We start from the raw sequence: 26438 nt of genomic DNA on the forward strand, positions 1-26438 counted from the left end.
ACGAACGACTGTGATTAAAATTAACGATGGCGGCCCCCATGCTATCTGTCGCAGACGTCCAAGGCTCGTTGAAAAATCAAATTCGAGCGAAACAACAGAAGAAAAAGCCCAAGAAAATGGTTCTTTGTAGTCCATTTACAAATTCTAGGTATAGTTAACTTTAAATAATGACTAGCAAACCTTTACATTCTGTAAAATAAATTGATACCAATCAGCAAAGCAACTCGTGCGTTTGTAAAATGAAAAAGAAGTGAAATAAATCAATCATAAAAAAATTATGAGCTAATTGCATGAAAACTCAATAATATCTGCATGCATTCTCCTGTTTAAACGGAATAATTTACCTTACTGCTGTTGGATGAAAAGAGGAAACTAAGCTATTTACAATCATTGAACAGGTTGGGACCAATCGCCCAAATGGGATATAATTGTAAGTCCCTTTGGGATATAATATCCCAAATGGGCTATAAATTTACAGTGCTAAAATTGAAAAAATTTACTTTGGCTATAAATATCATAAATCCGCATCAGGGCACTTAAAAAGGTGTAACTTTTGGTTGACAAGTTTTCCTGTATGCCAATTGTTTAGGAGATTGATCCCTCGGAAGTTCCGTAACTTCTTGGGGATCAATCTAACAAACGGTAGGGTTGCAGAAAATCTTGCTTACCAAAAGTTATTCCTTTTTAACTGTTTTGATGCGGATTTATGATATTTCTTGCCAAAATAAAAATTTTCAATTTTTGCACTGTAAATTTATAGCCAATTTAGGATATTATATCCCAAACAGACTATTATATCCCATTTGGGCAATTGGTCCCAACCTGTTGAATCAAGTTGACCAAGCAAGGATATCAACAGTCTCCTTTGAAGTCATCATTTGGCAAATGTATGGTTGATACAATGACTTTGACAGCAAATACAACCTTTCATGAAGTCAAATGATGACTGACATTTTACATACTAATTGTTTTGCCATTATTTACAAGCTGAATTATCTGCAGATTGACCAATCGACAGGGAATGCTCACTCCTCCATGGCAACTGATCCACCTCAGATTTTTAGGTCACCTGAGTAAACTCAGGTGACCTATTGCTATCTGTTTTCGTCCGTCGTCGTACGTCGTCCGTCGTACGTCGTTCGTAAACTTTTGAACATTTTTAGCTTCTTCTCTGGAACCACTGAACCAATTTCAACCAAATTTGGTATACAGCATCTATGGGTGAAAGGGAACATAAATTGTGAATTTCATTGTCCCTGCCCCCCTGGGGCCTGAGGGGTGGGGCCAAAACCACGAAAATTAGTGCAATCTTTAAAAATCTTCTTCTTTACACCTGGACATCAAGCAGTCAAACTGTTGACATTATTGTAATCATCATTGAGTCCTCTACCAAAATTGTGAAATTCATGGCCCCAGGGTCAGGGGTTCTGGTGTTAGGGGGGGACTATATAGATTATATAGTAAAAGTTCATTATTTCTTTGAAAATCTTCTCCTCTGCTCCTGGGTATAAAACAAACTAACCAAGGACATAGTTATGATGACCTAGAGTGCCTCTTCGAAAATTGTGAATTTCATGGCCCCAGGGTCAGGGGTTCTGGATTTAGGGTGGGGCTCTATTGATTATATAGTGAAAATGCATTTATTCTTAAAAAATCTTCTTCTTTGCTTTTGGGTATTAAATAAACCAACAAAGTAAATAGTTATGATGAGCAAGAGTGTGTCTTCCAAAATTGTGAATTTTATGGCCCCAGGGTCAGAGGTTCTGGTGTTAGGGCGGGGCTCTATTGATTATATTGTGAAAATGCATTATTTCTTTGAATATCTTCTTCTCTGCTCCTGGATATTAAATAAACTAACTAAGTACATAGTTATGATGACCAAGAGTGCCTCTACTAAAATTGTGAATTTTATGGCCCCAGGGTCAGGGGTTCTAGTGTTAGGGCGGGGTTCTGTTGATTATATAGTGAAAATGCATTAATTCTTTGAAAATCTTCTCCTCTGCTCCTGGGTATTAAAAAAAATAATTAAGTACATAGTTATGATGACCAAGAGTACCTCTTTCAAAATTGTGAATTTCATGGCCCCTGGTTCAGGGGTTCTGGTGTTAGGGTGGGGCTCTATTGATTATATTGTGAAAATCTTCTCCTCTGCTCCTGGGTGTTAAACAAAATGATTAAGTACATAGTTCTGATGACCAAGAGTGCCTCATCTAAAATTGTGAATTTTGTGGCCTTTGGATGGTGGGTTCTGGTGTTAGGGCGGGGCTCTATTGATTATATAGTAAAAATACATTGATTCTTTGAAAATCTTCTTCACTGCTCCTGGGTATTAAACCAATGAACTATGAACATAGTTATGATTAGGAAGGATGCCTCTTCCAAAATTGTCAATTTCATGGCCCCTGGGTCAGGTGTTCTGGAGTTAGGGTGGGGTTCTATTGATTATAAAGTGAAAATGCATGGATTCTTTGAAAATATTTTTCTTTGCTCCTGGGTACTATGCCAATGATCTAAGTACCGGGGTATATATATTTATGATGGCGAAAGCTGCATCTAGCAAAATGGTTAATTTCATGCCCCCTGGGTCAGGGGTATTGGGGGGGTTACAAAGTTTGAAAATAAATTAATGCTTTCAAATCTGCTCTTTGGTATTAATGATTCATTTATGATGAAATAAAAATTCCACAATTTTGATATTTGTGCTTCCTGTTGGGTCTTGGACAACTGGTTACAAAGTGGAAATGCATTTTTTTCTTTGTTACTCTGATCTACCTCTGGGTATTAACTATTAAGTAACTAGAATAAGCATACGTAGTGTATAATTATGATAAGCAACAGTTCCTCTTTCAAAATTGTGAATTTCATGGCCTCTGGTTTAAAACACAAACCAAATTCCATTGTTTGAAAGTTGTTATATGATACTCAGGTGACCTATAAGGCCCATGGGCCTCTTGTTTTTGGAGGTCCATATTTGCTCTGCTCCAAATCTGTATTGTTTAAATGAACTTTGGGCTTGAATACATCACTGTTTGTTTACTTTTGTCCATGTTTCATTACAAATTTTAATAATTTAATTTCAGTTGTAACACGTCATTTGATTGGGTAAAAGATTTAATCCATTTCGTATAACATAACTTGCCTACGTTACAATGAGTTACGTCAAAAACGTATCACTCCGCTTGACGTTACTTTTAAAATAATGCTCACTTTGAAGCCTTTTTCTGGAGGAAATATTGTCTCATTGTCTACATTGAAATTAAATTATAAGAAATGAAGCTTATTTCAACTTATGTTATCCGATATAACAAAACTTGGGGCAGTTTACGCTTTCTTATAAACCGCTTCGCGGTTTATAAAGCGTAAACTGCCCCAAGTTATGTTATATCGGATAACATAAGTTGAAATAAGCTTCATTCCTTAAATAAAAGTTACAACCTCAATAATAACTACATGATCTAAGACACTGTTGTCAACATTTTTGGTAAGCTCTTGAAGATGTAGTATGCATTTCTCATTATATTCTTTATTTTCACCATGTATTTATGAACAGACAAAATTATCAAACTTTAAAGACTCAATATGATGTCTCGTTATTTATAAACAGTGCACTGTACATATTTTTCAGTCCAAGTTTAACAACAGAAACACAAGAACAGATTTTGCAGAAACTAGTAGAGTAAGTTATATATATGTTTATTCATCACCTATTACATGTATTTACAAATACCGTTATGTAGAAAATTTGTAAATGAACTTTTTAATAACATTTTAAATGAAGACTTTAATTAGTTTTATTTTGATTCCCAATTTACCATTTCCCATTTTCTTTGAACTCTACAGTCCAACACCTTGTCTATAATCTGACTCCAAATTTACTGAAAACAGGAAAATTTTCGCCCCCGTTTTATTTTTGCCCCTTTTGTTCTTGTCTTAAGTAGGCGAATTTAAAAGGTGCGAATTCAAAGAACACAGTATAATTTATTAAACAGAACTGGGATTAGGCGAATTTAAAATGGGGCAAAATTGTTAGCAAGTGGAAGAGGGCGAAAATAACATGGGGCAAAAATAACCCTGTATACAGTATATCCCAGTGCATGTTGAATCAGACAGGTTTCACTGTTCTGGTATATTCTATGAAGATGCTGAAAAACAAGTTATTATCTGTTGTGATTTGTTTCTACAACTGTAAATCACTTTTATTTCCGAAAACTTTATTTTTTGCGTAATTACGTGAGACGGTAAGCTAGCGAAAATTTCATTCTGGCGTATAATAGAATTCCTTAAGATTATATAGAGCAATGACCAAAATTCTTGAAAATTTTGTCTCGCTAATAAAGAGTCAATGACTATCTTGCAAAAATACGGTGTTGCGAAAATAAAGTGATTTACAGTAGTTATAGTTTGTTGTTTGTACTTCAGCTCCATAAAACCATTAGGAATTGCAGAGGAGAGAGAACAAAGACGAAGACTAACACAGCAGCAGAGAATTCTTAAGCGTAAAAGCAATCTTAAAGACAAGAAGGTTGGTGTAAAAGACCCTGAGGGTGCTGGGGAGGGGGCACCAGAGCAGGGGAAGGATGGGGAGAAGGCATCGGAGAAAGACATCAAAAGCACAGGAGATGTCAAGGATAAAGAAAGCCATCATGGGACAGAACTGTCAACAGGAGTCCAGGCAAGGGGGAAAACTTATTGTGAAAGTACAATCAAGTCAGACAGGTAAACTTCTTTTGTTTGAGTACTGTGAAGTGTGTATGTGTGACATATTTTACAAACCCAGGAATGTAATAATTCAGCACTATTTTGCTTTTGAAAAATCATAATTCATAGTTTACGAGACAATGCGTGTAATGTGCCTTATTTCTAGTACATCAAAGTCAGTTATTTTGGTGCTGTAAAAAAAACAGGTATTTCCAACTTCTCTAAAAGCTCCGAGACTTCCTAAGGTTATTGATTTATTGAAATGAATAGAGAACTAGTTTTGAAATGTTTTCAAAAGTATATAGGTATTCATTATACTCAAAATGATTTTCTGGTAATCATTGTGACATATTGTAGATCAAAGCTCTGTTTTGGGATTAATGAAGTTATTAAAGGCCTTGAGAGAGATCAAATGCGATTGGTTCTTGCTTGTCAGTCATGCAAGCCTGATATGCTTACACAACATCTGATTGGTTTAGCTGCCAGTAGGAACTGCCCAGCCTCTCTCATTTCAAATTTGAGCAGCACGCTGTGCCCTATCTTGAAAATTTCTTCACTGATGGCATTAGGCATCAAGGTATTAATGAATTGATCCAGTTATTTCTACATGTACAAGGCCATTGTTGAGTACTGTAACTTGCTAATTAACAAACCTTTTTCTGTGTAACATTCATTTACACTATGTATGTATGTAGTCACAAATTTTCTGCAGAAATTTGTCCCAGCATATTTCAGGAACATACACATAATGGCAATCTCAGAAATCTACATAATTTCTGCCCATGGATTGAGTAGAAACAGAGATATAAAACTATATATATCTCTGGTAGAAATTACCCCATTTTATTACACATTTTGTATTATTTTTACAGGATTAAATTGAGTGTTATGCCACCAATATTGGAAAAGGAAGGATATAAATATACATAATTTATATCTTATACATATAATTGATCATACAAATTAATTTCTTAACTGTTATATTATTATTTCATGAGGTATGTTGTAGTTAAAATGTGTTTTATTTCACAACTTTGTTTCATTTCTTTACTTTCAGAAAAACCAGCCTGGGGAATCCTCATCATTAGATGGAACAGTGGAGTTTATTTGTAACCTTATTCCTGTACAAACTCTGTCATGGATAGAAAATGAGTCTGTCAAAAATGAACCAATCACAGGTCTCCATACAGAAACTGTGAAGGAAGAAAGCAAATCATTGGCTGAAAACATTACAAAGGATTCAGAGTCCCTTAATACACAAAAAGAGGAAGAAAAACCTAACTACTCTCATTTCTATGTTTACAAAAAGGACAGTCCATTTAGCATGATAAGGGAAGCATCTTTTGGAGCAGACTTCATTCCATTTTCAGCCAGTTCTGGTGAGGTGAACATGGATGTTGTCCCAGATTTGGGTAAAAAGAGAAAAAGTGATAAAGAAGATGATGCCCAGGTTAAATACAGGAAATATCAGGAAACTGAGTATCTGCCTGTGTTTGGAAATGACAAAAAGGTCAAAAAGAAAAGAAAGAGAAATAAAAATAAAAACAAAGCTTAAAAATGAATAGAATTCTTCATTTCTTTAATAAAGTGTGGTATTTTTTGGTAAAAGTAGGTCGAACTCCAAGGTCAAAGGGTTAAATTTGGTGGTACCCAGAGAAAGGTCTAGTGAGTCGTAAGGAATACACCTGTAAAATATCATTTAAATATGAAAGCCATAGCTCCATCAACTCAACAGTTATGGGCTAGGTTAAAGTTGACAACAGAGAGACAGAAAGACAGGACAAAAACAATATATCCCCAGGATTTTTCGATCTGGGGCCATAAAAAGGAGAAGCACAGTTGCACTCTTTAACAAACATTCTGTGAAAGTATCATTAAATTTTATTGTGGTTTTAAGAGGAGTTGCAGTAAAAAATAAAGAGATAGGTACCCTTCAATATTATAGATAGAATGGCAGTGTCCATGTTTTGGTGTGGGAAATCCAAAGTAAGTGTCAGATCAAAAAGTAAAATAAGAGTGGAACAATCGCACTATGTAACAGATTCTGTGAATGTTTCAATTAATTTCATTCAATGGTAGAAGAGGAGTTAAGGATAAGAAATAGGTATCCCAGATGCAGAAACAGACACACGTACTGACGGTTGGATGGATTACCTGATCACTATATGCCCTCTCACTTTTAAAGCAGGGAGTATAATGAGATACATTATTGAATGTTATAATTATTACATGTATGCGCCCCAATTGATAGATTGGGGATGAATATTGTTTTTGTCCTGTCTGTTTGTATGTCTGTTGTCAACTTTAACCTTTGCATAACTTTTGAACTGTGAGAGATAGAGACTTCATATTTGGTATGCATATTCCACTGATTGAGCTCTTTCAAATGAATCAATGTTAATGACCTTGTGACTTTGACCTACGTGCTAAAAGTAGTTTTTTTCCAATCTTTTGCGATAATTTTTGAACCACAGGAGATAAAGACTTCAATCTTGGTATTTGATATGCATACTGCACTAATAAGGTTCTTTCAAATGACACCAAAAGGTCAAGGATTTCAAATGACACCAAGGTCAATGACTAAGTGACTTTGACTGTGACCTATATGCTAAAAATATCTTTTCTTCAAACTTTGTTGCCGCCGGGCGCATAGTGTTTCACAAACACATCTTTTTTAAAATCTGATTTTAAATTATCTTCATCAACCAAGTAAATTGCATCAAATTGCGAAACTATGCACCTGTTGTTGATTTCTAAGATGATATTGCCGTGGTTTAAAATTGGAAATCATGCGCGGATCTGTAGGAATTTTTTCTCAGCGGATCCATAATTACTAGAAAAAAGTAAATAATAAACCCAGATTTTTTTTAATGGAAAAAAGTCTATCTCCGATTTTTAACTTTAGTTTCTCCTTTACATATTCGATTTGAATTTAAAACAATAGAGTTACAGTCCCATCAGAGACTTTTGGTACTCGTTCATTTATTTAGCTCGAGTGTACGGCCATTTTATTCGGGGTGAGTGGGGGGGAGGTAATGTTTTCGATAAAGATCATTTTCATGCCAGTTTATTTTTTCACGATGTATGGACAGATTGAACTTTTTCGCAAAATAAAAAAAAAATGCTGAATCTCTTTTTCGTGAAAGGTTGGGGCGGGGGTGGGGTGTGGCTAGTCATTCCCACTCAAGGACATATTATTTGTTCTATGCCAGTGGTTCAACTTTTCGAGGTAATATTATATATATTTCCAAAATCCACCTTTAAAATCAAATGGTCTATATATATAAGAAATAGAGTTTAGATCTTGACTATCATATCCATGCACAGTCTATTTTCAAGATAAGGAGAATTTGTTAGAGCATAAGCATTTGATATACATTTTAGTACAATTATGATGTCACGTAGGACGTTCCTTGTTGTATTTGCTTTTTTGGCATGTGCTCCTGTGTCTTTGGCTGACCAGTGCCATGATTGCGAGAGAGACAATATGCTTTGAAGTCCACAGTGAGCAGTCTTTTGAAAACCGTGGCTGACCTGACCTCTAGCGTAAGTGACCTTGAGAAAAGAGCGGACGGGCAGCAGGTCACCATTGACAGCCTGGTAAGAAAGCTGGCTATTGAACCCCGACAGGAACAGGTCGAAAACCAGACTACCCGATCGGAAATCCTCACTACGAACGATGCCAGAAATACATTAGAAATGGCATCAAAACAAGGGTCAAAAATACGAAAAAGAAATGGTACGTTATACTCGAACGCATACGCATCTTTGCAAGTTTACTAGTGATTTTTTCTTTCCATTTTGAAAATTCTATAAATTGAAGGATTAATCCTTTCAAAACACCTGTACATGAATTATTATTTTATTTTTGAAAGCATTCTTTGACAAAATATTTTCTTTGGGTCTTAATATTTTTGACTTATTGACCTTAGAATTGGATCTACCTTTTGCAAAAAACAAAAAAAACAAAAAAAAAAACAAATCAAATTTTAACCCTGTCCCTATTAAACTTTTGTAGATTAAGTGCTAGAACTTTTATACTTAACATATGTATTTATTTTGACAAGACCTTTCCGAACTATACTATACATGTAGTATATAAAAACTTTTACTCTTTTGCGTGTCTTAACTTTAGAATTAGAGCTATGTAGCCTTCTTGTTTTACCGGTGTATTCCTTGTGACAAAACTTTCCTTTGGATACCAACAATTTTGACCTCTGCGTTCGAGTTTGACAAACTAGTATTTAATTAAAAGAACAAGATGTTTTTGTGAAACACTGATGCCCCCATATGGCACCTTATGGCGAGGATTGAATTTTCTCTACTGAATGTAAACTCCAAAGGTCAAGGTCAATAGTGTTTGTACCCAGAGGAAGGTCTTACTGCAAGAATATTTCACCTGTGAAATACCGGTATGAAAGTCCTAGCTATGCCCAAGGTTAAAGTTGTTAAAAAGTTGGTTTAAACTCTAAGGTCAAGGTCAAAAGTTTAAAAAATACTTTCAGAATGAATACACATGTTAATTATGTAAGCTTTAGTTTCAACTGTTCAAAAGTTAAGACCAAGGTACTATAATTTTTGTAAAAGTAGGTCAAACTCCAAGGTCAAGAGGTCAATTTTGGTGGTACCCAAAGAAAGGTCTTGTCACTGAGAATACATGTGTGAAATATGAAAGCCCTAGCCCTTCCAATTCAAATGTTATGGACAAGGTTTAAATTTTTACGTACAAACAGATAGGCAGACGGACAAGACAAAAACTAAATACAGTACACCCCGGTGGGGGCATAAAAAACCTTGTCCATAGTCTTTGAACACAGCTAGTGTTAAGGCTTCTTTTTTTACTTGTACATACATGTATTTTTATGCAAGTACTTGAGAAACTTAACTTCTGTTATAGGCTGCCATACAGTGGCATCATCTTGCATTTTGCAGGAATGCGATCCACAAATGGGACAGTGGCATTCTATGCGTATCTTTCACTGAATTTAGGAAATCCGGGGTATTTAAGAGTGCTTGTCTTTGACAGACCCGAGACGAACGAAGGGAATGGTTACTCGTTTCACTCTGGCATCTTCACTGCTCCTCGGACCGGACTGTATGTCTTTACTTGGACAATAAGATCCTGTAATGGAAACGGTTATTTTCAAACGGACCTCTTAGTTAATGGTTTGGTTTCCGGCAAACTTTTTACAAACGGATACAATTATTCCCAGCAATATGGGTCATCAACTGGAATGGTGGTCATTCATGTTGGTCAAGGCAATCAGGTTTATATTCGAACAGGTCCGTCCATCATCTCTGGTACTATCTGTAGTGATACAAACGGGTACAGTAGTTTTGCTGGTTGGTCAATCGATTGATGATTAAGCGCAATTAAAATAAAATATTAAAATACGCCACGTGTATTTATTAATATTTCATATTTTTTGATTTATGAAAAAAAATAGGCTTCTATATGAAATTATCTTGACAAACTACGGGAAGAATTTCGTTAAAATATTTTTGTACATGCAAATGAATGTACCAGGGGGACCTTACGACGAAGCTTTCTTAGGACAAGAAAGGAACATAGATTGAAGTAGTTCGATTGATTGATTGATATAGTACATGTATGTTGTTTAACGTCCCTCTCGAGATTTTTTCACTTGAATGTATAGAGACGCAATCACTTGCCGGTGGAGAGCTACAAATTGTCCTATACTCGGCACTCAGGACCATTGGATCCAGGGAGGGATCTTTTTTCGTACACGCACCTATATATTGTGAGTCTCCACGTCCCACACCCGCGACGTAAGGATCAAATCAAATTCTTAATTCGCGAATCTAGAGCAGACGCTATAACCACTGCGCCAAGCGGGCGACAGAAGTAGTTCGAATGTTTAGAAAATTTGTTAATAAAGCCCCTCAAGAGCAGCACAGGTAAAGTCATTAACTTTGGTAAGCAAGCATCTTTTTATACCCCCGCTTGAAAAGTGAGAGAATATATTGGGTGTCCGTCCGTCCGTCTTAATTAATATATGCATAACCAGAGAGAGAGAGAGAGAGAGAGAGAGAGAGAGAGATGGTTGATTAAAGAACGATAACTGTAATATGTGAAACACGTGAATATTGTATACATATGTATGTGTATATTGAATTATCTTTCTTTGGGGATTGCCGCCTGTATATACGTGTTTTTACTCTTTTACAAAGTGAAAAATGAAATAAGTATATAATCTCGAGTTCTATTCATCATTTGTTTAAACAATAATTAAATATATCACATAATTATATTTTCTGACAAAATTAAAAGTAATTACTCATAAGACTTTCATGAAAAATACAAATGCATTGTCTTGCATGGAAATATCATACCTTATATGATTCAAAAGTTAGAATATTATATAAAGTAATATTAATTGTATGTAAACTAAGATCATACTCTTAGGGATCATTTCTATAGTATGTATCGCCGGGACACCAGGTAAAACTGTGTGAACCAGAAACCACGACGATGAGTCAGAGTGGCCCCTTCTGAGCGCGAAGCGGGCGAGGGCTGCTGGGCTTCACCGCCCAGCCCGGCCCTCGTCATTGATGAACGTTCCTCTCTCCCCTAAGTGGCGAGCTGGAGGAAGGGGTCACATTCTGAGTGGTTTCAAAACTTTTTATATAAAAATATTAAATTTAGAAAACCCTAAAGGATGTTCATGAATTTCAAAGGCAGCGTAATACATATAATTTAGAATATTGAAAAAGAAGTTACAGGGAAAATGGAATAGTTTGCTACTACCACAGCATATGGAGTTGATTGGTGGACAAAAAGAATTAGCAATCCTTTAAAACAAGGATATATACTTTTAATCATAGAGATCATTTGATAACTCCTTTTCTTTTTATTCAAATCGTATTAACAGCTTTGTTGTACATGCTATATATACAGCCAATCCTCTTCCTTTGAATTTTGTCAGATCCGACTCTTGTGTATACCAGAGATTAACACAGTTAATAAAAAACAACTTGAGAATTTCTTCAAACATTTTATTGTTTGTTGAAAAAATAAATAAAACGAACAATAAAAAAATATATAAACACAATATATAACTGTAAAAAAAAAGTATGAAAGATGGTGTTAGTACGTCTAAAAATACCATAAATCAAGACTTTTAAACCTTTCTAAAACCTTTTATAACCAATTCAAATTTGTTTTCGAAAATTACAAAATACTTTGTCATTTCCTCCAAAAAAATTAATTTACCAAGATTTTTATCAACTCCATATTCAAAGGAATTATTTTCCAATGTTCATTCTGGTACTTGCTTTATGTTCAAAGCCAAAAAAGAAGAATTTTAGACTAAATAAATTAGGTGATATTCCTTTATTTTATCAGAAATTTTTATTATGCAGGTATAATCTTTATAAGTTGAAGGGGAGAAAAATGATAAAAAAAATATTTGGACATCCTTCCATGACCCAAAAGGAACTGCAAGTTTAAAAAAAAAAATTTCGAAGGTTATGTTGGCACAAATCTTTTATAAATGCAAAATTCCAAGGAAGATTCAAAATATGTTTTAAATGTATATTTATTGATAAAAATTTAAATTAACAATCCACAAAATGTTTATCCACACAATGAAAAAAAAAAGATTTAAAAGTCCTGATTTACAAGTCAGACATACTTGTGTAATGATGGATGATATATCACAGATCAGCATGTCAAAATACGACATCTCCTATTAACTGAACACAGTGGTATTGCTTAATTATCATATCCTCATTAATATTCATAATTAAACATTTTTCATTACGTTTCTCTTATTTTCTTCTATCAAAATTATGCCTCATAAATTCATAATGCAACAAAGAAATAAATTTTTGACAGATTGATTTTGTCTGTTTATCACTGAGGAATATAATCTTGTCACAATAACTTGAAATTTTCTGATAAATTGAATATCATCTGGTTTCCATGGTGAAGCTGTTGCATTTCCTCCCCTCCACTTGCATTAGTGAGTTCTGAAACTGTTCCAACATTTGGATTAGCACCTTTTTCTTGAAGCGACTGGCTTCCCGAATGACATCACTGATAAACGCGCACTTAAGTTCCACATTTCCCTGGACTGAATTTAATTGGTGAAACAAGTTGTCGTAATCTGCAAGAGAATAAAGAATTCAATACATTAGAAATCATTTCTACCTTTTCCATCAGAAAATTACAAAAAAAAAATTGAAGCTAAATTCAATATAAAATATGCTTACAGTGATCACATTAACAATGAATCGTCACTGATCAACAAATAATTCTTTCATTCCCTGTGACTTTTAATTAATTGTAAACTTAAAGCTGACATGAATTCTTAAATACGCAACATTTTCATCTATGTACGACTTGTTTCATACCAACTATAGCCGTATTCCGCCATATTTCTTTCAGATACCTTGTCTCATTGTAACGATGTATACCCCAATGCGCTCGTTACACTTGAATGATTTTTTGGATTGGGTATCGACTTGTGCACATCTCCGATGGTAAAGCATATGAGAACACATGAGGTGATCAAGACATTTCAAAAACAAATAAACAACATAATAATCATATTTTTGAATGATTATGGATTTGAATCAAAAGAAAAAAAATGCAAGTTTGGAAGAGAAATTTAGATGCATGAGTACGTATTTTTACAGTGCGCCAATTTATGCAGAATAAACTTGAAATGAAAAGCAGTAAAATTTGCAAACACATTTTGAAATTATGTCATTTGAATGGAACAAAACAACCAACGTCTTTGACTGCAGGTCCTATGCAATTGATGTATATCGAGAAAACGCTTCGAACGCTGTAAACGTACCCATACCTGGTAATAAGGTTACTGCATTGGTTCGAAGATGTGCACAAGTCAAGTGATATACACCCTGAATTCCATTTATTGAAATATGCATCACAAAAAAGAAATAAACTCCACAAAAGCTCAATAGTAAACACACTGCCATTACTCCGTACACACTAGCAAGACGATATACTTAGTCCGTGCTGATCAGATTTTGGTCAGGGAAAATATCAAAAGTGGAAAGAGAAGTTATTTGGTATTTGCGCGGCTGAAAGGGGGGGGGATATAATAACTGATGTTCATAAGCTATAATTGTGAATTGTTTATCTACATGTAGTTCTAATATACATTCTAGACAAAGTCATGTATATAGTCTGCAGTTGGTTTGCGTCGCAAAATTCATTTGTCAATTATAACTGATTATTTTAGTACTAATCTCAAATCTAAACAAAGTAATTTGATGTACGGCTATAATTTACTTCAAATCTTAAAAGCAATTGACCAGAATACAAATTTTTATGTGTACATCTATACATTCTTTAACACATACACACACGGAGAAAGGTCATCCCCTGTTCAGATTGACATTTAGGCATTTGATTTTTTTTGGACGGGGGGGGGGGGGGGGCATACAAAATAATTGACATGACCGTTATTTAAATATTCTTGGAAGACAGACATTTCTGCCAGATTCAGTTTTGAGATTTTTTAAAAATGTGTCACTCCGACCACAAAGTATGTGCATTTTGAGGAATGTAACTGTTTTATAATTATGTTGTTACAGGAAGTATTTCGAGATTTCAGTATCCCTGCCTGATAGTCTAGGCATTTTATATATATATATATATATATATATATATATATATATATATATATATATAATTTCTGTAGGTGAATTTGTGAGATATTTTTAATAGCTAGGGTTGGGATTCTTGACACTGGTTGAATTCGGATAATTATTATTTATTCTTTTTTATACTGAACTCTCTCTCTCTCTCTCTCTGTAACCACCCGATAGGGCAATAATAGGTATAAAATCCTACGTACTTTGTGCTGTACCATTTATTATGCCTTAGGACAAATCAAGGATTTTTTTCAGGCGGGATGTCGAAACTTCATAAATTGAATTATAATTTTACTTTGGACAGGAAATTAACCCAAACGCCCAAATTGAAAGAGAAACTAGACGTACATGTATTATGAGCAATGAACTCACTAAATGATACCCCCTGCCTCCCATATGGTTATAATGGCAAAGTCCATATTTCGCTAAACCCATACGTGTCAGATCAAAAAGTAAAATAGGAGGTGCATAATGGTAATCTGTAATAAACTAAAGATTCTTTGAAAGTTTCATTAAATTTCTCTAAGTGTTGTAAGAGGATTTGCGGATAAGAGATGGATACCCTAGAGCGTAACAGACAGACGAACGGACATATAACGATTACCTCCCACTTTTCAGGCGGGGGATATGATAAACGTGAAATATAAATCACAGGAATGGGAACTTTGGTAACTTTCTCGAATACCTTCTCAAACGTATGTGTCGAACTTGGACAACAGACAAGAGAATTTTTAAAAAGCTAGTTTTAGGTAGAATGTGGAATTCTCACGAGGAGTTTACTCTCTCTTCCTATAAGCTTTTTCTAATAATCAATACTTATTTATGTCTAGAAATTTAATTCACATTAAATTCTATTTTCATTATCATTGTACTAAAGAATCAAACTCGTTTATTATACCCCACGCGTGAGGTATAATGTTTCTGACCCGACAGTCAGTCTTTTTTTTTTTTTTTGGTCAGCGCAACTTCTTATAAACCACTGTACAGAGTTTTGTCGAACTTTGCAGATATTTATAGGAGACAATGTGTGTGTAGATTTGCACATCACCAGGAAATTCCGAATTCTTTATTTTTCGGGAATTTCCGCACTTTTACATTTAGATTTTGGCCATATCTTGAATATAGAGGTGAGCAGTTTGTCAGCGCAACTCCTCATAAACCGCTGCACACAATTTCGTCAAACTTTGCAGATATTTAGGACACAATGTGTATAGATGTGCATATTACAAGGAAATTACGATTCCTTTATTTTTTTCTGGGAATTTCAGCACTACTTCGACTTTTGGGGGAGCGTGGGGTATGTGAACGTGCTCACTTTTTCTTTCATAGTGCATAAAATTGTAAATAACTTTAAATCAAATTATATTAGGTCTAATAAAGCCAATACGCAATACTTATTTGATAATAATTGATCATAAAGAAATCCAATCTGTTTCAGACGTTTTTCTTACATTATTTTTATGAGAGTGTTATGCATGTTTTATTACACCCCCCCCCCCTCATATCAAGGGAAAATATCTTCAAAAGGTGAATGATTCGTAATAATGCCTGCTTTTTTAAATGAATTTGATGAAGTTAAACCATGTACTTAATCGTTAATTTTATTTACAACATGTACAGACAAGAGTAATGTTTATTTTTGAAAAATTACTTGCATTTTTTTTTTTCAATCAACCCCACTGAGCTTTCAGCCTTTGATATTTTCCCTGACCAAATAAAATGATCGGCATGGGCCACGTGTGTCCAAGCATCTTTTACTGTTGAGTTAGCAATGGATTACATGACTTCTGAGATGCATTTTTCAATAAAAGTAAAATAGGATAATTCTTTCGACATGTGCACATCCCTGTAACGATAGCAGTAGTCAGGTAAATGTTTTTATCACTGCGTTTGACGCGTTTTCTCGACCTGCATGGGTGTTTGATGTACATGTATGTATTCCGTGTTAGTTTATTTTCTATATTGCAGCAAATACATTCAAAAATAATTTAATTCTCGGTATAGTTCTTTTTTTTTGTTGAATTTTTACTTTTCAAACATGTATTTAGTCAGTTTATGGACTTCTAAAAACTTTGTTATCGGAGATGTGTACATGTCGACAGTCAGGCTAGAAAATCACTCAAGTGAAGCAATCGTACAAGGCTATATATAGCAGGTACAGGTGACCAAAATTTTCAATTAAATATGGCGGAATCGAAGAAATATGGCGGACAAAGGCGTATAGGAATGTAGTAAGTCGTACAAAGATGAAAAATGATGGCTTTTTAAGAGTTCATGTCAGCTTTAACAGATAAAATGAATTACGCTAAATATGAAGTAAAATTGTCCATCCCTGGCACTTCATTATAAGGCCATAATAAATAAATTGCTAGATTCTCATCCAAATTTTTTTAAAAATTGAGTCGGGCGGGCAGGCGGTTTTTATTTTATATTCTTTATTTTTTCAATTTTGCAGATTTTTCATTGACCTGGTCAATCGGTGTAATTTTATCTACAATACTCGAATAAAAGTCATAGAAAAGGTTCAATTATCTCTTACTTCGCATCATCACCAATCTTTTCCAACCAATGACCCTTGTTTAAAATATATAAGCATGTATTACAGCAATTACCATCTTTTCAGCTGTCAAAATCATGACGACTTTCGTGGGATTTAAAACGAAAGTAGAATGGTAGATGAATACCGATCCCGATCAGAATTAAGATGAAGAAATACAGACATAAAAAAAATCAAGGCGGGGGTATAAAATCGGGGCGGGCGGGGATGAGAATCTAGGAATATTTTCATTATGGCCTAACCATGTTTTACTGTGTATCAAGAACAAAAGACCTCCAGCACCTTTGCACTTACTTCGTCCTGGTTTCTTGAGTTCCTTGTAGACAGTGTGTTTTAACCGTGTATTGTGAGTCCATATCAGTGAGTCTTTCTTACTATTGTTCACACTTTTCTGTCGAGAATTCACCGAATTAAACAGATAATCCTCCGACTCTCCGTGAGGGACGTGATTTTCTCCGATGTGGTTTTTCTTTGAGTCACTTTGTTCCGGTTCAGCGATTATTAACGGCTGATCCTCGTCTTCTTGTTCTGAAATATTGTTCTCCTCCACTTCATAATCTGAAATACCCATAAATAATTATATGAACCGTCATATATCAAATAATTTGTCAAATTTATCAAAACATAAATGAAAATACACAAAACAGTTTGACACCGATAGGGTCTTTGAAACAAAATAACCTAAAAATTGCAAAATATATCAAACAATTCGACACTGGGGCCCTTGAAACAAAAATAAATTTTTTAACTGTTCTGACTTTTAGATGGAAGAGTAATGTTATATCTGTAATATATTACCTGTAGGTTCTGGTTTTGGACTGAAGTCTTCCTCTATCATCTGGTCTGGTATGGGGGAGGCAGGTGGGGTGGGAGTGGGGGATCTACTAAACACATAGTCCTTCGGTAGTGGACCTAGATGATTCAGAAACACAAAAGCCATATGATTTTACAAGATCCAAATTTTGTTATTTTTTAATAAACAAATCCATGCAATTTTTCATTGAAAAAACAATTATTTTCAAAATGGAGGCAGTGCTCTTAAATTACATGCAATAGCAAAAGAAAGATAACTCTTGAATAAGTTCAACAGATCATGCAGAGACCATGTTTCGAGAAGATATTCCATTACAAATTTTATAAATACTTACCAACTTTGCGTTTTTTTGGACCTGGTGAGGGACTCTCTAAGCTCCGACGCTTGGACGGCTTATCTATTGTCGGGTCATCTGCTTCGTCAACCATGTTCATCTGTAATGTCAAAAACAATGGATGTATTGAAAATGTGTCCCTCTCATTATCAAAGAAATGAACATTCCATAGACAAGCAAAATAATTCTTTAGAATGATAAAACAAAAGTTTCAAAAAAGAATTTATCTTAAAAATTTGTGGGCAAATTTCATCTAGAATATTGACACAGTTTCCTCCCTATTACACTCTAATTATAGAATGTCAATCTAAAGTTTAAAACACCAAATACTGTAAACCAACTTTTATTCGCGTGCGAGAAATTTTCGCGAAGTTCGCGAGAGCCTCTTCATCGCGAATATTTCTCGCCGCGAACCGATCCTTTAAGTGTATAAGTCTATTAACCACAGATCCAAAAAGGCTTGATCGCGAAAATAAATCGTCGCAAACTAGTTTGTCCCTGGTAAATCGCGAAATAAAGTCGCCGCGAATAAAAGTTGGTTTACAGTATATTATTTATGTGAGAATTGTAGCAAATGGAGTAGAGAACAAGAGGCCCACGGGCCTTATAGGTCACCTGAGTATCATGTAACAACTCTCCAACAATTGAATTAGGTTCCTGTTTTCAACCAAAAGCCATGGAATTCACAATTTTGAAAGAGGCACCATTGCTTATCATAATTATACACTTAGGATGCTTACTCTAGTTACTTAATACCCAGAGGTACATCAGAGTAACAAAGAGAAATGCACTTCCACTTTATAACCAGTTGTTCACCCCACCCCAAAGGAACTACTGACCCTGCCATGGGACACAAATTTTGGAAATGTTTACATGAGTTTTATTTCATCATAAATAGTTGATTAATACCAAAGAGCAGATATCAAAGCATTAATTTATTTTCAGACTATGTAACCCCCCCACCCTACCCCTGACCCAGGGGGCAAAAAATTAACTACTTTGCTAGATGCACTTTTCTTCATCATAAATATATATACTTGGATCATTGGCATAATACCCAGGAACAAAGGAAAAGATTTTCAAAGATTTAATGTATTTTTACTATGTAATCAAAAGAGCCCCCCACCCTATACCATATGGCAAAACCCCTGAAACAGGGCCAATTTTCACTATATAATCAATAGAGCCCAACCCTTACACCAGAACCCCTGACCTTGGGGCCATAAAATTCACAATTTTGGAAGAAACACTCTTGCTTATCATAACTTTGTACTTAGTTTATTTAATACCCAAGAGCAGAGGAGATTTTCAAAGAATTAATGCATTTTCACTATATAATCAATAGAGCCCCGCCCTAACACCAGAATCCCTGACCCTACGGCCATAACATTCATAATTTTGGAAGAGGCACTCTTGCTCATAATAACTGTGTACTTAGTTTATTTAATACCCAGGAGCAGAGGAGAAGATTTTTAATGAATAAATGGATTTTCACTACTGTAGATTCCTAATTATACGAGAGGAATTAATTTCCACGTAATTTCGCAAGAAGCATCACTCGCGATTTAATATTACTCGCTTTTATTTCTATGGTGTTGAAATCCATGTAAATTCGGTCGATCAGCCGTCCATTCGCGAAATATTATTCTCGCGATTTGAGGTTAAAGAGCCAGTTTGCGATAAAAAGTACTCGTGAAAAATAAGGAATTTACAGTATATAATTAATAGAGCCCCGCCCTTACACTAGAAACCCTGACCCTGGGGCCATAAAATTCACAATTTTGAAAGAGGCACTCTTGCTCATCACGACTACGTACTTACTTAGTTTATTTAATACCCAGGAGCAGAGAAGATTTTCAAAGAATTAATGGATTTTCACTATAAAATCAATAGAGCCCCACCCTTACACCAGAACCCCTGACCCTGGGGCCATGACATTCACAATTTTGGAAGAAGCACTCTTGCTCATCATAACTATCTACTTAGTTAGTTTATTTAATACCCAGGAGCAGAGAAGAAGATTTTCAAAGAATTAATGCATTTTCACTTTATAATCAATAGAGCCCTGCTCTAACACCAGAATCCCTGACCCTGGGGCCATGAATTTCACAATTTTGGTAGAGGACTCAATGCTCATTACAATCATGCCAACAGTTTGACTGCTTGATGTCCAGGAGTAAAGAAGAAGATTTTTAAAGATTGCACTAATTTTAGTGGTTTTGGCCCCACCCTTCAGGCCCCAGGGGGGCAGGGACCATGAAATTCATAATTTTTGTTCCCCTTCACCCATAGATGCTTTATGCCAAAATTGGTTGAAATTGGTTGAGAGGTTGCAGAGAAGAAGCTGAAAATGTTCAAATGTTAACACACGCCACACGATGCACACCGCACGACGACAGACGAAAACGGATAGCAATAGGTCACCTGAGTTTACTCAGGTGACCTAAAAACAAATAAAAGAAATGTTGCCAAGTTTTGTGACTGGATATGAAGTTTATCAAGGAGATTAAATAAGCCAAAGTTCTCAATTGACAGTAACATGAGTAATAAATATAGTGAATAAGAAGTCCATTAGTTGTCCTTGCCCGTAAGGACACTGTAAAAGATGTACTTACTTTGACTTTGAATGGATTTCCGAAGGTATGAAGCCTGGCGGGGGAGGTTTCCAGCTCTCGTAGCGGGGCTGGCTGTTTCTTCAGGTAATCCTGGTAGTTCCCCATCTGTTGGACCGGTATACTGTGAGCTTGATCTGGTAATTTATCAATTAATCTTTAATTAATTTAAAACAATACTTTTTTTCCAGACAATTGATTAAAATTCAAGTACATGTATGCATCACTTGTTTCAAAAGCTCATTTTTTATTCAACATGTTGATCAAACTAAAATACAAGAGGCCCACGGGCCTTATAGGTCACCTGAGTATTATGAAACAACTTTCCAAATATTGAATTTGGTTTGTGTTTTAAACCAGAGGCCATGAAATTCACAATTTTGAAAGAAGTGCCATTGCTTATCATAATTATACACTTACAATGCTTTCTCAAGTTACTTAATACCCAGAGTTAGATCAGAGTAAGAGAGAGAAAATGCATTTTCACTTCATAACCAGTGGTGCACCCCACCCCACAGGAACCACTGACCCTGGGGCCACATATTTCAAAATTTTGGAAATTTTATCATAAATTTTATTTCATCATAAATGGTTGATTAATACCACAGAGCAGATTTTAAAGCATTTATTTATCTTCAGACTATGTACTGTTAACCCCCCCCCCCCTTCCCGAAAAACCCCTGACCCAGAGAACATGAAATTAATCATTTTGCTAGATGCACCTTTCTTCATCATAAATATATGACCTAAGATCATTCGCATAATACCTAGGAGCAATGGAAAAGTTTTTCAAAGAATTCATGCATTTTCACTATATGATCAATAGAGCCCCACCCTAACACCAGAACCCCTGACCCTGGTGCCATAAAATTCACAAGTTTGGAGGATGCACTCTTGTTAATCATAACTATGTACTTAGTTAGCTTGTTTAATACCAAGGAGCAGAGAAGAAGATTTTTTGAAGAATTAATGTTTTTTTTACTATAAAATCAATAGAGCGCCACCTTAAAACCATAACCCCTGACCCTGGGGCCATGAAATTCTCAATTATTGAAGAGGCACTCTTGGTCATCATAACTATGTTCTTAGTTAGTTTATTTAATACCAAGGAGCAGAGAAGATTTTCATAGAAATAATGCACTTTTACTATATAATCAATAGAGCCCCGCCCTAACACCATAACCCCTGACCCTGGGGCCATGAAATTTTCAATTATTGAAGAGGCACTCTTGGTCATCATAACTATGTTCTTAGTTAGTTTATTTAATACCCAGGAGCAGAGAAGAAGATTTTCATAGAAATAATGCACATTTACTATATGATCTATATATAGCCCCACCCTAACACAAGAACCCCTGACCCAGGGGCCACGAAATTCACAATTTTATTAGAGGACTCAATGCTGATTACAATCATGTCAAGTTTGACTGCTTGATGTCCAGGAGAAAAGAAGAAGATTTTTAAAGATTGCATTAATTTTAGTGGTTTTGGCCCCACCCCTCAGGCCCCAGGGGGGCGGGGACCATGAAATTCACAATTTTTGTTTTCCTTCAGCCATAGATGCTGTATACTAAATTTGGTTGAAATTGATCCAGTAGTTCCAGAGAAGAAGTTAAAAATGTTCAAAAGTTTACGAACGACGTACGACAAACGAAAACGGATAGCAATAGGTCACCTGAGTTTACTCAGGTGACCTAACAATGATGTGCCTTTTTAAAATTTTAATCAGATTATATTTAAGATTATCTAAGTTAGTTTGTATTCCTTTCAGGTTTTGTGATACATACCATCATCCACAAGTTTTGTTCTATGGTAGGATTTTTGTAGAAAATTTGATCTCATTCTTGCTATTTGATCTATAAGGTTTTTTCGAGGTATATCATATGGATTTCTACAAAAACACAAGAAATGTGATTTAGTCAGAAACACAAAGTGAGAAAAATTTCTCACAGCTTTCACTTCTGAATAAACATGTTCATTGAATTATCTTGCTTGTCCCCAAATTCTTACATGTTCATATACTGCAATGAAGTGAGATCTTGACAATCAATGCTAAATAGAAGATCTTCACCTACTTATAGCAGAAAGACAACCTTGACCTACCTATAGTACTGATGACCTTGACCTACCTGTAGTATTGAGGTTTGATGACCTTGACCTACCTATAGTATTGAGGTTTGATGTCCCTGTCGGCCACGGCGACAGTAAACGTGTTGTAATCGTTCAGTTCCTGCTTTAGGTTTTGTAGATTCCCACCCGCGTTCTGTAACAACTGGTTAAAGTCTCGCCTCTGTAGAACAGAGGTCTTAGTTCTGAAAATCAAACAAAGATCTTCATGCATGTTTCCCAAAAACATTTCAAACACATGACGCATGCAAAACCTTGGGATACAATGTAATATTAGTAAACGTCTAACAATAAACAAGTACTTAACGTGATCCCCCCTAATGGGTTTGACAACAGAAGTAAGGGTCTATACCTGGAATCTACTTTAATGCCCTCGTGAAGAGGAACCTTCTGTCCAACAGATGCTATCAGACGATCCATCTCAATCTTGGCCTGAAAACAAAGTCAGATGTCATCAGTGTTAATGAATAAATTTCATAAACTCTGTTTCATTATCAAAACCTTTCATATTCTTTTCGATATATATATACATTAATCTTGTTCAATAAGCATTAGGAGCAGACAAGCTCACCAGGTTTTTGAGTTTCTTCAGGTAGGTGATTACACCATAACTCAGACTGTTGTCTGGTACATACCTGGTTTTTGAGTTTCTTCAGGTAGGTGATTACACCATAACTCAGACTGTTGTCTGGTACATACCTGGTTTTTGAGTTTCTTTAGGTAGGTGATTACACTATAACTCAGACTGTTGTCTGGTACATACCTGGTTTTTGAGTTTCTTTAGGTAGGTGATTACACTATAACTCAGACTGTTGTCTGGTACATACCTGGTTTTTGAGTTTCTTTAGGTAGGTGATTACACTATAACTCAGACTGTTGTCTGGTACATACCTGGTTTTTGAGTTTCTTTAGGTAGGTGATTACACTATAACTCAGACTGTTGTCTGGTACATACCTGGTTTTTGAGTTTCTTTAGGTAGGTAATTACACTATAACTCAGACTGTTGTCTGGTACATACCTGGTTTTTGAGTTTCTTTAGGTAGGTAATTACACTATAACTCAGACTGTTGTCTGGTACATACCTGGTTTTTGAGTTTCTTTAGGTAGGTGATTACACTATAACTCAGACTGTTGTCCATATTGTCAGGGACTAGATTAGGAGCACCCATTCTGGCTAAGGCTCTTTTTAAGGGCTGTCAAGGAAGAAAATAATTTATCTTATATATACCATTCAATGAACATGATATATTACACATTTATCAACGTGTCAAACTCTGGTCCCACTGAAATCCCTAATACATTACAATATACTTGTCAGAATCTTGGTCACAACTTATTAGCTAGAGTTTGGATATACATTAAAATTCGTGCTTTCATAATCCTGGAAAGAAAATTTAACCAACAAAGTTCAAGAGAAATCCAATTCTTACCCCAGCATAATAAGATGGCATGGTTTTGAGGTACGTGTCAAACTGACTTCGCCATTTCTGTGTTGGCTTCAGCTTGTGAACTTTGAACAATTCATCTGAAAGACAAGTAAGGACTGGTCAATACTGGGGACTATTATCAATGAGAAATGGAAAAGTGAGGAGGAAAATGATGTTGATCGGCTTCTATTTCAGCTGTCTGGTCAGAAATCTGAAAACTGAATACACACAGCAAGATAACACTGTGTAAACACATGAGCAAATAACTTTGTCAATTTGTTAAACAAAATTTACAAGTCTCACATAAGACTCTTAATTCTACAAATTTTGGAACACTTTTAATACCATAAAAGAATTCTGTCATATCCATTTCTTTGCAAACCATTTCCTTTTTATTATGCATTTCAAGATCATAAATTCATTCATACATATACATACACAAACACTTGTATCATATTTTTTTCTTTACATCAACATCCAACCAAATTTAACAGTAACTCTATGTCTTTTGGAGGGAAAATGCCTCACTTGTGAGTGGATTGAGGAAAAGGCTGTTGCCATCCACTGTCCAATCAGAGGAAGGCTTTAGGGTGCCATGGCAACCAGCTGGAATCCCATTGGACAGAGGGGAAGCTGCCTTGATAGGCTGAATTGAGAAGACAAAATCTATCATTGATTGGTCTTCAAACTATTCAAGTGCAAAGGTCATTTCATTTCATTCTTTGTTCAATTTTCCAGTAAAATGAAATTTTAACAGTTTATTTTAAAACATTCCCAGAGCGTTAAGCTAGTCTTTGCATTATTATACAAGTTAAAACTGAAAAGTATAAAACAGATCACCAACACTTCGTGAGAATGCAGCAGTAAATTTATTTTGTTGACCGGTTTTTCTTTGTTAAGTTAAAACTGAGCAAAGAATGAGATGAATGACCAATGCAAGTGTGGATGAGGAATCATGCTGAGTGCCTGTTCATAGTCTACTCGATTTTCATTAATTGAAAAATCAATCTCCAATTTTTTATGTTCCTACATTCAATTCATAAAACAATTACCTGTATTTAATAATGAACTCACCTCATAATAAAACACTCACCTAATAAAGGAAGCAGCACAGGATAATTGTATGGCATTAGAAACAGGTTAACACAACTTAGGGTACTGCTGGCCTTCAGATACCCAAAGGGGTGTCCCACGTCGCTATATTTAGCACTGCCGTTAATGAAGACCTGCCAGCAGGAGTTGGGCTGCCGCCTCTCCAGGATGTACTGTGTGAGGGGGGAGGGCTCTAACTCGTACTTATCAAACGGGAGGTTTCCGATCACCATGGGCTCACAGGGGGAGCAGTAAAACTTCACTGCAGGGTGGGCCGAACGGGGAGGCTGTTCAAAAATAAGAATTGAACCAAAATGTTGAACACATAAAAGAACTAAATATACCAGAGACAAACAAAGAGAGTATTTTCTTTGGTACAAAAAAAAAATTAAAATATTTAACATAGAAAATAAACATAAACAAACACTTAATTCATTAATTACTATTTCTTTTAATGTTTTAATGTAGAAGTTAGAGGTTTGTTCACAGAGTGAGCGCTCGTGAATATTTCTGCTGGATGTATAAGGAATAAATAAGTCTTACTAGAGTTGAGTTAGTGGTGTCCGGCCAGAATGCCTCAGGAATGGGCCAATGCCCGACGGAGTAGCCCTTCTGAGCCGAGCGGGGGACGTAGATGAGTCGTCGACAGTTGTGCCAGCTGTTGTTAGGGACGGACTGACCCATCATCGGAGAATTCGTCTTCTTCTCGTCCTCCAGCTCCAACTTGATTGGTGTGTTAATGTCCTGGTTTTCTGGAAGATTTCAAAAACAATCAATCACAGCTAGCAATAGATCTCAAGTTTATAATTGATATTTACTTAAATTCATAAATGGACAATGGAGAAGATTCATAGAAACCAATTCTGGGCCCTTCAAGACATAAAAAGAATTGAGGGAAGTCCAAAGAGATGGTATCAATCAAACTTGTATGTACTTTGCACAGTATCTTACAACTAAACAGGACTAGCTCCATTGTAGTTTCTCAAGTTTAATTACTCTTCAGACAATAGACTTCATTGGATTTTTAAAAGCCTTCAAAATGATTTTTTCACCTTGAATTATTACGCCTTTCATACCTTTAGTGTTTCCATTGCTGTCAAGTCCATTCTCAGTTTTGATTTCTAAAGG

At 35.4% G+C, this 26438-nt stretch overlaps 3 protein-coding genes and 1 non-coding gene across 4 annotated transcripts; 3 read left to right on the forward strand and 1 right to left on the reverse strand.

Moving 5' to 3' along the window:
• Positions 1–5: 5 nt before the first annotated feature.
• LOC134264153 (ribonuclease P protein subunit p38-like) lies at positions 6–6802 on the forward strand. The gene is made up of 6 exons (XM_062746448.1): positions 6–148; positions 3626–3676; positions 4420–4716; positions 5056–5275; positions 5756–6243; positions 6778–6802. Exons 1-6 carry the CDS (start codon positions 27–29, stop codon positions 6800–6802), a joined length of 1203 nt encoding a protein of 400 aa, XP_062602432.1. The 5' UTR covers positions 6–26.
• A 1374-nt stretch (positions 6803–8176) lies between these two features.
• Positions 8177–10058, forward strand: LOC134264151 (complement C1q tumor necrosis factor-related protein 3-like). The gene is made up of 2 exons (XM_062746446.1): positions 8177–8437; positions 9631–10058. Exons 1-2 carry the CDS (start codon positions 8398–8400, stop codon positions 10056–10058), a joined length of 468 nt encoding a protein of 155 aa, XP_062602430.1. The 5' UTR covers positions 8177–8397.
• A 1051-nt stretch (positions 10059–11109) lies between these two features.
• On the forward strand, positions 11110–11331 carry LOC134264163 (small nucleolar RNA U3). The gene has a single exon (XR_009991460.1). It is a non-coding gene; the product is annotated as a small nucleolar RNA U3 (small nucleolar RNA).
• An 820-nt stretch (positions 11332–12151) lies between these two features.
• LOC134264162 (integrator complex subunit 6-like) lies at positions 12152–26432 on the reverse strand. The gene is made up of 13 exons (XM_062746464.1): positions 26387–26432; positions 25854–26062; positions 25312–25597; positions 24222–24316; positions 23874–23984; positions 23143–23222; positions 22826–22975; positions 22451–22554; positions 20667–20800; positions 18052–18151; positions 17702–17815; positions 17198–17461; positions 12152–12827 (listed from the first exon to the last, which is right to left on the reverse strand). Exons 2-13 carry the CDS (start codon positions 25995–25997, stop codon positions 12631–12633), a joined length of 1779 nt encoding a protein of 592 aa, XP_062602448.1. The 5' UTR covers positions 25998–26062; positions 26387–26432; the 3' UTR covers positions 12152–12630.
• Positions 26433–26438: the final 6 nt, after the last annotated feature.

Source organism: Saccostrea cucullata, unplaced genomic scaffold (genome assembly GCF_032062105.1).
Source record: "Saccostrea cucullata isolate Sc308-1 unplaced genomic scaffold, CSIRO_AGI_Scuc_v1 ctg1613, whole genome shotgun sequence".
Lineage (NCBI taxonomy): Eukaryota > Metazoa > Mollusca > Bivalvia > Ostreida > Ostreidae > Saccostrea > Saccostrea cuccullata.

Bases quoted from the DNA above. Each gene is read 5' to 3' on its own strand.
- LOC134264162 (XM_062746464.1), bottom strand. From the start codon at position 25,997: ATGATGGGTCAGTCCGTCCCTAACAACAGCTGGCACAACTGTCGACGA. The intron at 25,598-25,853 runs GTAAGACTTATT...ATTTTTGAACAG, and splicing joins ACACCACTAACTCAACTCTA to CCTCCCCGTTCGGCCCACCC. The intron at 24,317-25,311 runs GTGAGTGTTTTA...CTTGTCTTTCAG, and splicing joins TGTGCTGCTTCCTTTATTAG to ATGAATTGTTCAAAGTTCAC.
- LOC134264153 (XM_062746448.1), top strand. From the start codon at position 27: ATGGCGGCCCCCATGCTATCTGTCGCAGACGTCCAAGGCTCGTTGAAA. The intron at 149-3,625 runs GTATAGTTAACT...CATATTTTTCAG, and splicing joins AGTCCATTTACAAATTCTAG to TCCAAGTTTAACAACAGAAA. The intron at 6,244-6,777 runs CAAAGCTTAAAA...ATTCAATGGTAG, and splicing joins AAGAGAAATAAAAATAAAAA to AAGAGGAGTTAAGGATAAGA.
- LOC134264151 (XM_062746446.1), top strand. From the start codon at position 8,398: ATGGCATCAAAACAAGGGTCAAAAATACGAAAAAGAAATG. The intron at 8,438-9,630 runs GTACGTTATACT...TGCATTTTGCAG, and splicing joins AAAAATACGAAAAAGAAATG to GAATGCGATCCACAAATGGG.